The sequence below is a fragment of the Triplophysa rosa genome, linkage group LG10, assembly GCF_024868665.1.
Source record: "Triplophysa rosa linkage group LG10, Trosa_1v2, whole genome shotgun sequence".
Lineage (NCBI taxonomy): Eukaryota > Metazoa > Chordata > Actinopteri > Cypriniformes > Nemacheilidae > Triplophysa > Triplophysa rosa.
In genome coordinates this window covers 23,431,632-23,448,811 of record NC_079899.1, presented here as the reverse complement: position 1 = coordinate 23,448,811, position 17,180 = coordinate 23,431,632, and the positions used below count along the sequence as shown (strand labels likewise).

The following is a 17,180-nucleotide window of genomic DNA, read 5'->3' as shown; positions in this document are numbered from 1 at the left end:
GGTCAAATTTGGACATTTTCTAAGTTAATTTTAAGTCAGTGGTTCTTAAACTTCTTTTTGTAAGGCACCCCTTGTGTAGGGTGCATCCTTTTGTGTATAACCTTAAACTTAGAAATGTAATTAAACAAAAAACATATTCAATTACACAATGCTGGAAAAACAATTATTTAGTTGGGTGGCCTTATTTTTTGATTACACAAAATGTTTGATAAATTTCTATATTTCATGAAATGCCACAAAAACTGTGCCCCCTTGGATCCATGGCTCAAATATAAACTTTTTTGGGGGGGGTAATTTATCTGCGGAGTTTGTCCATTTTTAACCCAACACAGCATTTTTTAGATGAATCGCCAAGACACTTATCGACTTAAAATAGCAATAAAAAAGAAATAAAATTGATTAAAAAATGTACATAACATGTATACAACAAATAAACCAATGGTTGGGCTTGTTCATATTTTACCTAACCTATGGGGTGAAATAAGCCAGCATTTTTTTGTGTACAGTAGAATATCTTCAGGCACAAGGACTTATTTGCTTTGTAAAAAACGTTATTACATTTTTTTGTCCTAGTAACAAAATTTCTCAAAGCAATAAGACAATAATATTATTGTGAATACAGTCTAAAGACCAGACTGTAATCATATTTCATAAATGGAGGAACAGCTTAAGAATCGCTAAATTTTGCCAAGTTAAGGATGTTCCTAGGTATAGTTTGTTGACCCTGGAACAACATATCTGTAAAAACCCAAAATGTATCCATAAAATCAGGTGTGGAATCACTCAACCCTGCTTGTAAGCTTAAACGTCAGATTAACTGTAAATGTAAACTTGTAAACTAAAATGTGATTGGTATGAGATCCAAAGATGTTTCCCAAGACCACCTACACAAGCATCAGTCGAAATATTGGGAGTTACGTGTGCACATCTATGTCTATAGGAACTCGGCTCCACTTCACGCCTTAAAACGCCTTATAGCTGTGAATATATTCACGCCATAGCACCATCTCTCAACCAGAATTGCTTAAACACACCCTAAAAAGAAACTAAAGAAAGACACACGTTAATGTTCTGCTTCACAATGCACAATCCTTTTCTCCTCATTTCACATAACACCTGTGCACGCGATAACAAATTCAGCAATTCTGCTCTCTGTGCACCCGAACGAGACAAGAATTTCATTCTAGCGTTTCTGCAGCCCGCAGTGTCCTCCTCTCCAGCGCATTCGGCTGCATGTGAATGACTCCTAGCAGGTGGAAAAACGTGAGGGCTGGAGCGGAACAACGGTATAGCGGTTGCATTAGTATTCCGCTCGCTGTCCTGTACCCTGCCGACCTTCCCAGCATCCTCCTCAGCGATCACCAGCACACACACGCTTGTTATTAAACCATATCCATCTGAAACACGCTTCCTCGTTAATATTCATCCGGCTTAATACAAAGCTTATGCATTTTTTTATTAATGTAAAGGTTTGCATGGTTCACGCATATTTATGTTAGCATACATGTGTGTGTGGGGGTCTGCTGATCCAAACTGCCCTGTTGTAGCCCTATTGCCTACTTCAGTATCAGTTTGCATAATGAAAAGTACATTTAAAACCTTAGTATGCAAAAACAGTAGGTGGTGGTCAGTGTTGGGTGTAACTAGTTACTAAGTAATTAGTTACTGTAATTTAATTACTTTCCCCTTGAAAAAGTAAGTAAGGGATTTCTCTTATTTTTTCTGTAATTTAATTAGTTACTTCTGATGTAATTAAACTAAATACTTTGTGTAATATATGTGTGTGCAGAAGAGGAATTTACATCAAAATTCAAAGTCTAACTTTAAAATCCGTGCTTTAATGTATAATTCTCACATTTGTAATTAATAATACTACTTTATGTGGTTTTATATTATTTATTTGAATGAATTAAAAGAGCCGTTTCATGCCTATCCTTGAATCACTTAACTCATCAAGGTTGATTTAGGATATAGAAATAAATTAGTAATAAGTAATTAAATACTTTTTGAAGAGAGTAACTTGTACAGTAATCTAATTACATTATCGAATGTGTAATTAGTAACTAGTAATTAATTACTTTTTCAGAGTAACTTACCCAACACTGGTGGTGGTCTATTGCACCAATTGAGGTTTCAAAGTATGCATGAGATGGACATCAATCTATCCCATGAGGGATAGTGGGACCCCCGTGGGAGGTGAGAAGCCACCAAATTCAAAATGTTGATCAATTAAAAATAGAGATGAGCGACTGCGACTGAACCTGTTCTGTAAACGAAAGATATGGGTTGTTTTGTTACATCAACCTTCCGCTATGAAGCCGAACTCATTTCCAACCAGCCATATTTGCTCACGGTGACTCACTTCCTCAATGTGACGCCTCACCTTGAGCAAGAAGTTATTGGCTCTCCCCTATAATTCTCTTCCTCTGTCTGCCTGCTGCCCTTTGTGTTTCTCTTTATCGTCTCGGCCTTTCTCGCTCATTGTAAACAAACCCCCACCACACCCGCGTCTTCTGCCGAAAGAGCTCTCGTCTCGGCAAGGGGGATGCGATCGCCACGTATTAGGCGAGGGGGCGGCAGAGCAATTACCTAGCAACAGGGCCAGCTGCCATTGGCTGGTTGCATCAGACGTTCAAGGGGGTTTGGTTGGGGCAGAGAAAATGAGGATGAGGGCAGCTGAAACGGGGGAGATGGGGCTATTTTCTGCTCGTGTCTTCGCCGCTCGTCGCATCGGAACGACACGGTAAGAGCTCCTCCCCCACGGCCTGCCTTACTGATGGAAAGGCCAGCAGACGGAAACGACTCGCGGCACCCACGGCAGTCAGACATTTCTCATGAAAAAATGATATTACATCACGCGCAGGATTCTTCTGTCTTCTGCAGAAGACGTAGGCGTGACATGAGAAAATGACACTCGCTTTTGCTTTCTATTTTTTCATTCTGACTCTATATTCTGCCTTTACTGACTGACAAGGTACGTCAAGGCATGTAACTAGTTGTTTAACTTCATTGGTTTCAGAATGACAGCTGTGCTATAAACATATTTCATCATCCTGAATTATTTACAGCCTTATTACACAACTAACAGACACAAAATAATGATGTGATACTGATGCGAGACCACCAAGCAGGTAACATCAGACATACCACGGTTAAAGAGACAGCTCACTCAAAAAAAAGTGTTCATCATTAATTTACCGTTACGTTATTCAAAACATGTTCATGACTTTCTTTTATGGAATGTTTTTGTGTCCATACAATGGAAGTCAATGGGGGCCAATGTTGTTTGGTTGCCAAATTTCTTCGAAATATCTTCTTTTGTGTTCTACAGAAGGGTGAGAAAATGATGGAAAAATCTTCATTGTACTGATTTATAATGTACCAATCTAATCTTACATATTATTTAATATGGAAATTACAACGTGATACGGTCTCAGGACACAACAGGGTAACCCTAAAAGATTAGAACTTCATAAAGGGTGAAACATAAAATGAAAACCTCAGATATACTCACAGATGAACAAAGACAAAAGACACATAGAACTTATCAGACCTACTTCCTACCGAACTTTGGCACGCTTTGCTCAATTATGCGGCTGGTGGACATCCGCAGCCATCTGCAGCAGAGGCAGTGAGTGACATATGATTAATATCCAGCGCCACGGACAGTAAATGTAAGAAAAACAACCCACCAGTGTAAATGGAGAGTGCACTTCATAAATATGCACTACACCCTGGTATAAATCTGACAACGTGAAGGAAATACACCAGGGACCAGAGAGACCGATGCCGTCCGTGGAGGCTGAGAGAGGAGCCGGGATTTCATAAATCACCTTAAAGGAACAGGGCTCTGCTCTCCTGTACGACTCAACATCTGTGCGGCTGCCATCGGCAAACAGGCTGCAATGCATTACCTCTGGCCCGGACCTTTGGTCGAAGGCTAGAAGAGTTGGCTTTTAAAGGGACAGTTCACCCTTAAATTGAATTATATTCATTTATTCACCCTCATGTGCTTCAAAACCTGTATGTGACTCTTTTTTTATGTGGCACACAAAAGAAGATATTTCGAGAAATGTCTCAACTGAAGTCAATGGAGGTTCATGTTCTTTGGTTATCAACGTTCTTTAAAATCTCCTTTTTTCTTCAAAAGAAAGAAAGTCATACAGATTTGGAAAGACACGAGAATGAATAAATGATGAAAGAATTTTCATTGTTGGGGGAGCGGTCCCTTTAAATCAACATAAAATGGCATTCACAACCAATTTAATCTCTGAAATCTGATGAAAAACAATTTTGGTAATTAAACCGAGCAACAACGCCAATTCACGGTTGAACTAACTTTGTTTTCTTCATGAGGAAAAGAAACAAATCACAATCATTTAAAAAAAGCATTGTCAATAAGAATTATAGAACAGCCCTGGGTATATTTCATCACTTGCTTGTTTATTTGTTGCCCAAGGTATCAATTTAGTATCTATACCAAGATAACTGCAGACGGTCGTATCAAAACCAGAATATTGGTATTGATCCAAGCCCTAGAATGAAGCAAGGCGTTTGGATAAAAAAAAATAAAAGCCAAAAAGAAAATCTGTTTCGGAGACATTGCAATTTTTTACATCCACTTACTCCCTATATGGCTTATCTTTATACAGTAGCTAGAGCCCATCCCAACATATTTCAGACCACAGGCACAGAAACACCCTGAACAGGTGGAAAATCATTAAATAAAATGTGACATACAATATGTCCAAGAACAAGTTATAAGTAAATATGGATTTCATGTGGACTTGGTGAACTTGTCTCTGTAGGGATTTAGACATAAGAAAATAAGTGCATTCAACTGCTATTCAAAGCTTAAATAAAACAAGTGTATGAGACTCCACGATATTGTTGAACCCACGAAGTTACATGCAATAGCACACATTAACCAGCAGGAGTCCTTCTGAGTATGGCGCATAAAGCAAAAGAGTGTGAATGGCCAATTCACAACCTTTAAAGGCGACGCAGGCGTTCGTAGGTGTGAATGAAGGCCTCAAACTGAAATAGTTATGACTCATCCTCTCTGAATTCCCTCGGTGGATAACACATATATCTGATCATCATCCAGACAACATGGGAATACAATTTGGGTCCATCCGTTGGCTGAGATTCAATAATGAGCTTTAAATTGGCTGTCCATGGTTTTCTGCAAAAATGCAGAGGGAACAAAATGTTGAAAAAAATCTAGTGGACATTGTGTACTCTTTGGCCCACATTTTAGTGAGATTCAAACTCAAAACACAGCGCGCCGTGGAATGTGAATAATTACGATCCGACCACCCCGGGATAGTGGCTCCTTCCCGGGATTGTGGGATGTCAGACTTCTGGAGAGGTTCTGGTTGTGATTACCAGAAATGAGAGTGGGTCAGAAAGGGTTTGGCGTCTGGACAAAAACAAATGAACAATGAGAGGGAGAGAGATATTCAAGAAACAGTGAGACAACAAGAGAAAAAAGATAAAGCTAGAGATGAGACTATAAAATCTCCCCTGCACGGCTGGAAAATAAAAACATAAAACTTTTACTTTACAAAATCAAGGTGAACTTTATAACAGACGTGGAGTGGCGCTTTCAATATCAATATGAGGAAAGTATGACAGGTGTTATATAATAGTATTTCTAAAACCTTCCCTTTAGAAACCCATAAAACATGGTTTTCAAAAGACTAAATTACTGAAGGATGGTATCCTAGACCGCCGCCAAAACCTTCCCCGCTAAAAAAAAAAGTCACCGCAAAATTTCTGGCCTAGTTCTACTCTTCAAGTAATCCCGTCTCGCATGCATTTTCCCATGAACCGCTGGGCATGCGACTCATCTCTCTCTGTCATTCAGGGTGGATTGAAGAGAAAAACTCAGGGAGAGAGAAAAAGAGAGATATCAAAAGACTCCGAGACCTTCAATTTACAACCAACCAGCATCATCTCACGTCTTCCTCTCCATGGCAACAAGCATCTCCTCCGAGCCCTCCCACTTTTTCTCGGCAACAGTTCATGACAGACGCAGCAGCTGATCTCCTCGCCGTACGGGAGGTGGAGTGACTTCCACATTTGCTGATTAGTAATCAGAACACAGACTTGCTCTGATTCCTGGGGGTTGAAAACTGAATTATACATCGCCTCTGCCAATCAGGCTGTGCGCTCCTTCATTGACATTCTATTTAAAGACCGGTCCTCTATTCCCTAATCATCCCGAAGACATGGAGAGCCACACAATCTAATGCCACGCCGAACGGACGCGACATTTATGGAAAATGTCAAAGTGGATGTCGGGGAGTGTTTGTTAATAGAACGACACTAATGGCTACGGATATATCATCCAGGTGCAAGGCCGCAGTCATTAGTGCTGTTCGCTAAGGCGAGTGTCACTGTTCCGTTTGATCTTACGATTGTACGGGGAAAATAGGGAACAAAAACCTTTGTATTAAACTCATTTGTTATACAGATATGGTGTGCGACTTTCCCATACAATCAGACATTTTCTCTTGGTGGATGACAAAATATCTCATAGATGGGACACCGGAAATACTTAGGAACCAGGGAGTGTGCAACACAAAAGAAGATATTTTGAGAAATGTCTCAGTGGTTTTGTGTCCATCCAATGGAAGTCAATGGGGGCCAGTGTCGTTTAATTTCCAACGTATCTTCTTTTTTGGAATTTGGAATGACATGAGGGTGAATAAATGATGTGGGGGGTGGGTTAAAATATATTCAAAACAACCAGGAACTATCCCTACATGCCTGTTGTCCATGAGGTCCTCTGTTTCAATGTTCATTCAGTCTAATGGAAATTCAATCAATGGCTGCAGTGTTTAAAATTCAGCCATGACTGGAGCACACCGCCAGCTGAAACTGAGAAAAAACATCACAAAGGAGAGTTTGTCAATGACATTCTTCGGTTGAATTTCAATAGCATTCCTAAATTACACCATTTCTGGGTGCGAACGGCGTGACGGGCAAGACAGAAATAAACAGTCTGCGAAAACAATTTACACATGCTTTTCCCCTCTTATTTCAAGTCGAGTCTGGAAGTGTGAAGGGAAGTCTGGTACAGCTGTTGACGTTCTTCTAACACTTTTTAATGAAGCACCATCACGGCTCTCGTTCACGCAACAGATGGCCTACAGGTGGGGCGGGGGGTGATCGCACCCGGCCCAGGTGACGGGAGGAAGGCCATTACGGTCGTACCCATCCCAAACAGCTCTGTTTGCATGGGGTATTGGTGTCGAAAGGCTGCGGCAGTGTCAACGGTCTATTGACCAATCAGCAGCCGAGAGATGAGGTCATCTAGCGTCAGCTGGATTTGCTGCGAAATGTTCAGTCAACAAAACGTGTGACGATGGAGTGGAATGAAACGCGGGGAAATGAACGGGGGAGTGCCGACATGTAAGGCGCGTTGCGTTGCTCAAGGAAGTGGAATATTAAATATTAATCACAGCTGCTCGTCTGCCATTACTGCCATTATTTTGGAAGGTCAAAATGGAGTCTTGCATGACAAAATGGTAATAAACAGATACATATTGATTTTTGAGTAAATCTCATGTGAATGGTAAAGAAATGACTGGGTCATATTTCTCCCCCACCCCACTGAGAATCATTTTATACATGATAAATATCATTTTCCTTTGTTTTGGGGTGAAATACCACACAGTTATTTCTTTGCAAAAAGTTACATTTTTGATTATGGCCCTCAACCCAGATGCTTAAAGGGACAGTTCGACCAAAAATCAACATTTTGTCATCATTTCCTCCCCCTTGTCATTTCAAACCTGTATGACTTTCTTTCTTCTTCAGAACACACTAGAAGCTATTTTGAAGAATGTGGGTAACCGAACAACGGCGGTACACAAAACCAATGCAAGTCAATGGGTACCGTCGTGTTCGGTTGCTAGTAAACGATGACAGAATTTTTACTTTGGAGTGAACTATTACTTTAAAATTTCTCAAATATACTAACCAAAAGAGCGAAGATGCATGAACTTATTTTGAAAACAAATTCATTTTCTTTTACGTCCTCACTGAATTGATCACACTTGTCAGAACAATGTTTGATCACCTAACCAAACCGAAAAGGTCAAAGTCAGCCTGATTCAATGCTTGTAAATGACCAATCGTAGTTACCGCACAGCAAATATCAACACGCTCGCAAAATCATTCCAAACAAATGAACAGCGCACATACAGTAGCATGCAGCTCAACGACTGGAGAAAAGGCTAAATCCATCTTATAAATCGAGGATGTTATTTGTTGACGTGATTGAAGCAAACGGCACAGGAGGATGCGGTTGATCAATAACCCTCATTTTCTAATGAACGCAGACGATACCCATCCGGCTGTGCCGGGGGGTTTTACATTTGGGAACGCTCGATTAGATCCAATCAAAGGGCCTGAAATAATACTTCAAAGACTTAACTGATAAAAATGGAACGGTGCTAGGTTAAAGATCCATAGACAAATAAATGACATCACCTTTAAAACAGACCACCAATTAGACACTTCACTGGGCAAACCACACCCACTGTCCTTTCTCGCTGTTGGGCTGGAGATAGATGGCGACCTTTGGTTTCACCGCAAGGTCGTTGGGAAGGTTTTCATTACATGGGAGTTTCGCTGCTATTAATACTGATGGTTTTGGTACAGTGAGATCATCTGTATTTGTTGGTACGGGATCAAAGCAACAGATAGACACAGGCACTAATGCGGACACAGTATCCTCGTCCACTAATGGACCTTTTAATGGAAATTTAGGACAAGGCAAGGTTGATTGACTCGGCGGAATAAAACAGACAACCGTGAGACACGCTTTTTAAGAACAACGTATTATTAAAGCCAACCTAAAAATAAAAATTTCAGTCATCATTTATTCACCTTTATGTCATTCAAAACGTGTAGAACCTTCTTTCTTCTTCAATATACGTCTGTTTTAATAATAACTCTGCCAAAACCACCAGTTACCCTTAACAGAATTAACCCCACCGTCAAATGTGGCCGAATCTTATTTAATAAACAACAGAGCACTTAAGTAAAAACACTCAGTTCTCAGGGTACAGTGAAATGTGGATGGTGACCAGATTCTGGAATGAGAGAATGGAGGAATGTGTGTGTGTTAAGTGGGGGGGGGGGTTGGGCCCGATGGAAGATGGATGAGAGAACAAGCCGCCGAGTGAACCCGCTGCACCGTGAGCTTAAGAAACCTGAATCCTCTCTGTGTTAGCAGAGCTCCGGTCTAAAATGGCTGCCAGTCGCGTAAACAACCCGGAGAATGAAAGGGGGCTACATTTCTCCAGAAGGCCGGCCAAGAGCTGCACGGTTACAGTTAACCCTTTCCTTCCAACCAGACGTCAGGAAAATAAAAACAGAGAACTGGATGTTTATTAGTAAGAGACTGAACAGTTTTTACTGAATATAAACATTAAATATGACTAATGTACATGAATTATGCAACTACAAAGGTGCTCAGTGTTTGTTTTATTCATTCAAGTCGATCCATACACAAGTTGGGGGGATGATTTGGAATCCAAAGGTGCTCAATGCATGACGGTCAAAAGGACAGATCGTTTATTGAGACCTCGGTACAAAAATGTAGATCAATCAAGCGAAACCGCCCTTGAACAATCCAGACTGCGAGCTTTTCATGACAGACTGAATCTCCATGGTGCCCTATAGCCCATTTTCATGTGCTCAGAAGCACCCCCACCCTCTGGCCTCAAACTAGCTCCCCCCACACCCCAAACTGCCCTGGCGGGTAACTACAGGAAGCTGTAACAGGCCCTCAAGGAGGCACCGGCCTTGAAATGCAAATTGGAATTCCATCCGAAAATTGAAGTCCTTTACAAGCTAATGAAAAACATCTGAAACTCGGCCAGAATGGCCCCTTTTTACAATCCACATGCCATTAGTCAAGGCTAGACCCGACATCCATTACACAGGGCTTACGTTCTTATATAAGAAGCTGTAAAATATAAATATAGCGATGATCAAAACAAGATGATTAAGAATGTTTATTAAAGAGTTAGTTTACCTAACAATAAAACATCTGTTAACATTTACTCACCTTGGTGTCTGTCTAAACCCGTACGACTTTGTTACATTCTGTGGACACATGAGAGATTTTGATCATATCGATGCTTCGTTTCCATTAAATAAGGGGACTAACTAACTAACAGAAATCACACAGCCAACGTGTGAATGCAAACAGACCCGAAAACCAACTCAAATGCAGAAAGTGATAACACATTAAACCATAATAAGTATAACACTCTAATCCCAAATGATACTGACAAATTATATTCGCAACATGCCGAAGGGATGGCGCAGCATTTCCTCTGAACTACAAAAGAGGAAAAGCCCGAAAAATAAAATAAACGACAGTGTGGGAGTGAAAAGCGGCAGAAAATCAATTCCCCCTCTGCGCCTTTAATATCTGCAGAACGAGTGGGGGAAGCACACGCCCGCTGTAGCCCGCAGCTTATTTGCGAGGCAGGAATGGAATGTCTGAGATTGCATACATTATGTGCCAAGAGGCCCTGGGCTATGGAAGATAGTGCTGACATCACCGTCTATAAATGGCTGTGCTCGGAGGCACGGTGAATGAAAACAAAATAGGAATAACCCTCTTGCACATAAACCCCCTCTGTTGGCGCCAAATAACGAGCACAGTTGAGGAGAGTTAAATGTCATATCGCAGCGAGAGATGCGCTGACGCAGAGGGAAAAGGTGGGAAGACAATATGCGGCTGAACAGCTTTTATCCAATAACTTTTAAATAAACCTACTCCTATCCCAGTTTGATGTGCAGAAATCACTATAAACATTGCTTGAGCATCCAATGTGTTGTTGTGGGTTTCACTACCTGCTTGGAGGTCCAGTGGCAGAGGTTGACGTTTGTAAAAACCTGTCTGAGATAATGTTGGTTTTCCTTGTTGTTATTTCAAAAGGAAAACAAACACAAAACAACATCATAAATATTTGTGAGAGAAGTTACATGCACTTAAGACACCTCTATAAACATGACTATTTAACAAAAACACACGAAGAGATTAAAGCACAACGCAAGAACCTTTCTAGAGAGGTTGTGGTTCAGACAGCCGAGCCCCGGCACACGCAGGGTTAAGGCTGAACCTCCGTCTCAACTCTTTGTGTCTGCACATTCCTGAATAAATGATGTTTTGAACAAGGCTGTTGCCACGGGCAACTGTGCACGATGGCACTGCGGTGCAACCTTTGGAGTGGCTGTATTTTTATCCGCTGGAAACTTCTCCCTGAGTGTGTGTGTGTGTGTGTGCGCGTGTGTGTGTGTGTGTTATGAGGATTGAAGGGAATTGGAGGAGGGGAAGAAGCCGCTGGCTAGCGAGGGGTGAACAGACTGCAGTGATTTTACAATGCGTCCAAAATAAATTTCAGAACTGACAATTGACGTCAGAGCTGATTGCTTAGAATGCAAGAAATTCGTATTGTTTCGGAGATGTTTGTTGCAATGCAAATAAATGCAACGGTTAACATAAATAACTTTGCACGGAAATAACATTGCAACCTAGTACAAGAAAGTATTCCGCCGATATAAAGCAGCTACAGAAAACACTCAACCAATTTGGCCTAGAAATCCAAAAAGCCACTTTAAAAAAATCAAGATGCGATCCTGTGGTACACAAATCCTTAAAACACAAGCTATCAAACTTTTTATAGAGTCCAGTCTTACTAACGGTCCCGTCTTTGGATTGTACTTGACCGTGTCCCAAAGATCGAGCATTCCATGAAAAGGTGCAGAATTTGACACACACACTCAGACGGCACAGATGTGTGTATAGTAAACAGGAAGTGGGACCCCCTCCCTCCCTGACGGGTGGGGTTGGGGTATCTGTTTATTTTTTTTGTATGTGCACTGATACTTGAAACCCAGGTGATTACCAAGACAGCCAAGGGCACCTCAATCTGTTTTTGCATGACAATAGGAAGCCTCTCCATTAAACAGACACCGCACCTTTGATTCCTCCAGCAGACAGCGACAACAATATCACTGCATTGCAGCACAAAACATGTCTCCTTAAATTTGGCTTAAATTATAGAATATGACTTGTGAATGGATGATATCTATACAATATAATTGCTTGACTAATTCTGTGTGATCTCAAAGGAGCCATTGTCTTTTTGAATCACAATTATTTTGGCAAGATTATCTTAATACGGATGCACCATTTAAGGAATTATATTTCATTTGTAGATCATTTAAGAAAATGTACCATATTTGACAGAAAACAACGACTATGCAAGAACGTATATTACTTATTACAATAAATATTATTTATTGCACTTACAATGTCATATTGTGATCAAATACTCATGATTGAAGTTAAACGCAGTGTAGTTGTGGATTTCCATCATTGCCATTATATATCAAACACTGCAATTCAATTACGTAATAAATCAACATAGATGCCAATTGCAAATGTATTACACAAAAATGTATTTCTGTAAAATAAATGTAACATGCTAATAAGTAGAGAAATGCATGTTGTACGTGCCCCCATAACAAAAACAAAATCCCTTGCTTAGTACAACACTGTCAAATTACTGCGCTCCAGAATGTGCACCACAGGCCTCCACAGAATTCGAGCACAAAGCCCACTTCAGTGGGATAGTTTGGCATACGCATTGTTCCCTGACCTTAATGTCCCCCCTGTTTTCTGGTCTGGATGCTCTTGCATGGCCGGCTGCCATGAATGAATTGTGCCACCCTATTTGCCGGAGCTTCTGAAGGGAAAGAGCCAGCATTAGTATGAGTCATGGCAACAGCCACGCACCAACTGTTTTTCCTCTCTCCCGCAGCCAATGCAAAACTACGACTGACAAGTCACATGACCACCAGCTGAATTCTAAATGAGGAATACATCCCCCGAGACATCTCAGGCATGTGCAAGCATTTTCGCCCTTCTTTACCTCCCCAAAAAATACTCCCAATCTCAGATAGGGTAACGGTTGCTAAACTGAGGCATGGCAGATTAAGCACGCTGGTATAGCATGCTATTTTAAAACCTCCTGCATATGCAGCGAAACAGTTTTTATCATGTGCCATTAACAGAACTTGTTGCTAAGGGTGAAACAAGGGCGGCACATATTAAATAAGCACCACAGCCACCCCATGTGACAGCCATGTGTACCGTCCGTGTGCTGAAAGATGCTTCAAACTTTACTCTTCAGGTCAGTGTAGCAGGACTAAATCGGTGTGAAGCAAAACAATGACATGAATTCTCAAGACAGTGTTAAAGCAATGAAAGAGATATGCTTATTGATGCTTGATCCACTGTTACACAGCAATGTGCTTGGTTAAGCGCTTTACTTTTCCTCATATAGAAAAGTTCATTGAAATGCAAAATGAATCACTATGAGTCAATGAACTACTCCAAAATAAATAAAAGATTAAATATGTCTGTTTCACACACATAAAGATGACACCATAACATCTATGCCAGGAAGATATTAAATGATCTCTTTAGAAAGATCTCTAATGAGGTCATGAGGTAATATATTCAGCAAATCTAGTTTGTTTCATAACATTAAAAAGCTTAATGAACCAACAGTAATGCAAACATTATTCGGATTTAATAAACAAATAATAAGTCAACTTTACAATAAATATAGGAGTAATATTTCCTTCTACCTCAACAAATTAACACGCCACAAAGAGTTAATATCAATGAATTTATTACAATTTACTCCGCTCCAAGGCACATTACAAGTCTTCTGTTACTACAGAAATATGTATAAACAAACAGAGCTTTTCTTTTTTTCATGTACAGTATTTTCAGCTCTACTAAAGCGTCCGTGCAACTTCAAAGCAAAAAGAGAGAATGAAATCACGTAATAAAATATATCTGTATTCTCAGACCACGGGATACAAATTAAAAATCGCTGTTTTAAAGATCATACAAAAAAATGACAAGATCAAAAAACAACAAACGCCCTCTCTTAGACTCGCTTCGTTTGTTACACCTACCACAAAAGTGTATTCGTTAATAATATTTTTTTTGCTTGGGATTGTACATGTAGATGTGGAAACGAGTATGAAATCGAATAGAAACGTTATAACGTAAACCGTAAAAGTGCCGTAAAAATGTTTCCACGCACACCGCCTCCTCCCCCTTCGTGGCGAAACGCAAATGTCTCTGTACACTGGACTATTTCTGTAACTTCAATATTCACAACAAATAGAGTTGTGCTTTAAAACCCAGCGAGCTGCACACACACACCGCATCTTTGTTCACGTCAGGCGCGTTTTAAGTTTGAATGATGCCCAAAAAACGCCGCGCGCACCTGTGATGCCCGAATACGCGGTTTAGTAGGCAGCTCGCGGGGTTTTAAAACACAGCCGTAAATATACTCGCTTCACTTGACTGTTTCTGGTGCGGGAAGCATATATGGTATAGTTATACTTAAGGGTCTCTTTCCTTCTTTACTTTGACATCCCCAGCTAAAATGGTCGCTATCTCGCCTTGCATGAAAGCCCAAGGCACGTTTGACCCTACCAGGGGACATTTCTCTCCGCTGGGGCAGTACACCTCTCCCGTGGCCCCCTGCGCTTTGATGCTCTCCCGGGAGCACGGGAAGCAAAACTTGTGCGAGGGCACCGAGGGGCACTGGACGAAGTGCGTGTCCTCCAGTCTCTCGTGGCACAGCGTGCAGCACAGCGGAATGCTGCTGGGCACCGACGAGTCCGGAATGCTCTGAGGATGTACCGCATCCATGCCGGGCACGTGGGGCGTCCCGGCACCCGAGCCTTCCCTCTGCGCCAGTCGCCGCTGGTTGGGGGACAGCGGGCTGCTGCTGTTCCTGCGCGTCGTCGAGTGCACCTGGTTGGCGTCCTTGGGCGAGCTGTTGCCGCCGGCGTTATCCGCTGCCATAATGAGAGCGGCCATGGGAGATTGTCCGTTCTGAGCGGCGGCACCGCTCGCGGCCTCCGGCGGGGTGGTGCGAGGGTGCGGGGAAATCGTGGAAGGGGGGGCAGCGAAGCTGGGCGGAGGAACAGGTGGCATTTTTAAGCCATCTCCGGGCGCCGGAAGCCACTGCTGTCCGTCCCCGTTAATCTTGACGGCGGTGCCCTCCCCGTCCGGCTCGGGCGAGGCTTTCCTCTTGAGATTCTTGGGATGTTTGCCTCTATCTGCAAGAGCGCACAGAGAGCCAGTTAATACCACATGCAAACGAATCCGTCACAGTAAACCTGCTGATACGCAGACATGCATCGTAGTGCCAGACGTAACAATGAGGCTGTCTGCAAACGCACCGCATGCAAATACACCATCAGCTTTGATCAGCGGAAATTTCCCTGCAGCTGACTCATGCCACAGTGCTCTCATTCAAACCAGGCCATTTATGAGGCAACAATACAAGTCCTCCCACCCGACACTGAACACAACACAATAAGAATCGAAAGAAAACGCATTTCGCTGCACATCTTATAAGGAAAAATGTTGATTTCCGCGACACTGCAAAGCAGAAATACACGATGTATTCTAGACACTCCAATATATCCATACATACACATAATCTGATCAAAAAAATGCACAGTTGAGAAAATTAACTGTGGCTATGACATAGTAAAAGTGTTGCTTGAATATTACAAATATGATGCTTAGTCTATGGTTACCACTAAAATACTGCAATGCACGCAGAAACCCAGAATAAGTGAATACAAACCCACCGGATTTAGATGGAGGGGCGCTGGTCTCGTACATGACCCTCTGCTGCATGTGCTCTTTCTTGAACCGGCCGCCGTCGTGCGGGTACAGCGTCATCATGTCCCGAACCGTCTTGTTCTTGTTCAGCCAGTCGTCCCGGCCCTTGTGTCCGTCTCCGATCTCCGGCGTCAGGCTGTCCGGTCTGTGTCTGTCCTTGTCGTGCTCCGTGCTGGAGACGGAGGCCGGCCGCTTACTCCCGCCGAGCTCCGCGGGCGCGTGCCCCGAGATCTGCGGTCTGCCGTTCATCATGCCGCCGTTCATCAAAGGCATGAGATTGGGCGGAACGGCGCTAGTCCTGCGCGGGTTCGGGCTCTGGCGGTTCAGCTCCGGCGGGTCGTCCGGTTTCGAGAATCCGTTCGGCACCGGGATGCCGTTCGCCTGCCGCGCGGACTGATACTCGGGTCCGAGCCTGGGCGGGCGCTCGGAGGACAGCGGGTAGCGGTCGAGCGGCTGCGGCGGGCGCGAGCCCGGGTCACCCGGCGCATGGTTCATGGACTGAATGTCTTTCCCCGACAGCTGTTTCCCGGGTCCCGGCGGTCTGCCGTCCTGAAAGCCGTGCGCCCGTTTGAGCTGGCGCGCCGTTTCGATGACGAACTCGATCCTGTCGGCCCCTTCGTAGTTCACGCATCCTCTGCACACGGGCTCGGTAAAATCCCAGATCATAGCCCACGGCATGCGCGGCAAATCACACAAATAACACGACTGTCTCCTCGACGAGGAGACTTGCGCCGAAGACATGTTGAACTGCTCCTCTCGAGTCCGCTATTCGTTTACTGAGAGGTGAACGCGCCTCTTCTTCTCGGAATGCCACCTGGCTGGGCCGGTGACGTCAGCACCACGTTCCGCAGTTCTGTTACAATGTGACAAGCCACTTGTTGCCATGCGAGTGCGCATGCGCTAACCACTCCCTAACAAATCTTCTGAATGGACCGAGGAACGCGCATCACCACGCTGGCCAGTTTGCCCTCAGAATGCGAGAACCAGATGGAGGAAAATCGTTGTTATTCCGTTTTTCAGCCAGAGTATCCGTTTTAATTCGTTCCAAGTGTCCTTTTCGGCGTGAAATTTTGTGCATTACTGTAAATGCGAGATCACGTCTTGCAAAAATGCTTACATCAGCAAAACGCGCACGTGCCATTTGTAATAAAAAACAAGCGCATTCTTGCTATATTTTACTGACCATGGTCTTTGTACATATTGGATAAAGTATATGCGCCATGGCGAATCGATTTTCTTAAACAATACTTATGGTAAAACAATAAAATCTGTTACACAAACTATGGCAATACCAACCGACCAAAAACAACGATTACTACACTTTTACTTAAAAAAATGCTCATTTTCCTTAGAGATAATCTGTGAGAAGTCTGAGTATCATACACCTATATTTAAACAATATTCACTAGCATTTTGAGCA

At 42.7% G+C, this 17,180-nt stretch overlaps 2 protein-coding genes across 5 annotated transcripts in view; both read right to left on the bottom strand.

The window, feature by feature from the left end:
• Window positions 1-17,180, bottom strand: part of kiaa0586 (KIAA0586 ortholog) — a 103,269-nt gene that overhangs the window by 75,243 nt on the left and 10,846 nt on the right. The gene's annotated exons all lie outside the window — the stretch shown is intronic.
• On the bottom strand, window positions 13,720-16,565 carry irf2bpl (interferon regulatory factor 2 binding protein-like). Its single transcript, XM_057344387.1, has 2 exons — window positions 15,727-16,565; window positions 13,720-15,186 (listed from the first exon to the last, which is right to left on the bottom strand). Exons 1-2 carry the CDS (start codon window positions 16,499-16,501, stop codon window positions 14,462-14,464), a joined length of 1,500 nt encoding a protein of 499 aa, XP_057200370.1. The 5' UTR covers window positions 16,502-16,565; the 3' UTR covers window positions 13,720-14,461.

Bases quoted from the DNA above. Each gene is read 5' to 3' on its own strand.
- irf2bpl (XM_057344387.1), bottom strand. From the start codon at position 16,501: ATGTCTTCGGCGCAAGTCTCCTCGTCGAGGAGACAGTCGTGTTATTTG. The intron at 15,187-15,726 runs GTGGGTTTGTAT...GCGCTCTTGCAG, and splicing joins CGCCCCTCCATCTAAATCCG to ATAGAGGCAAACATCCCAAG.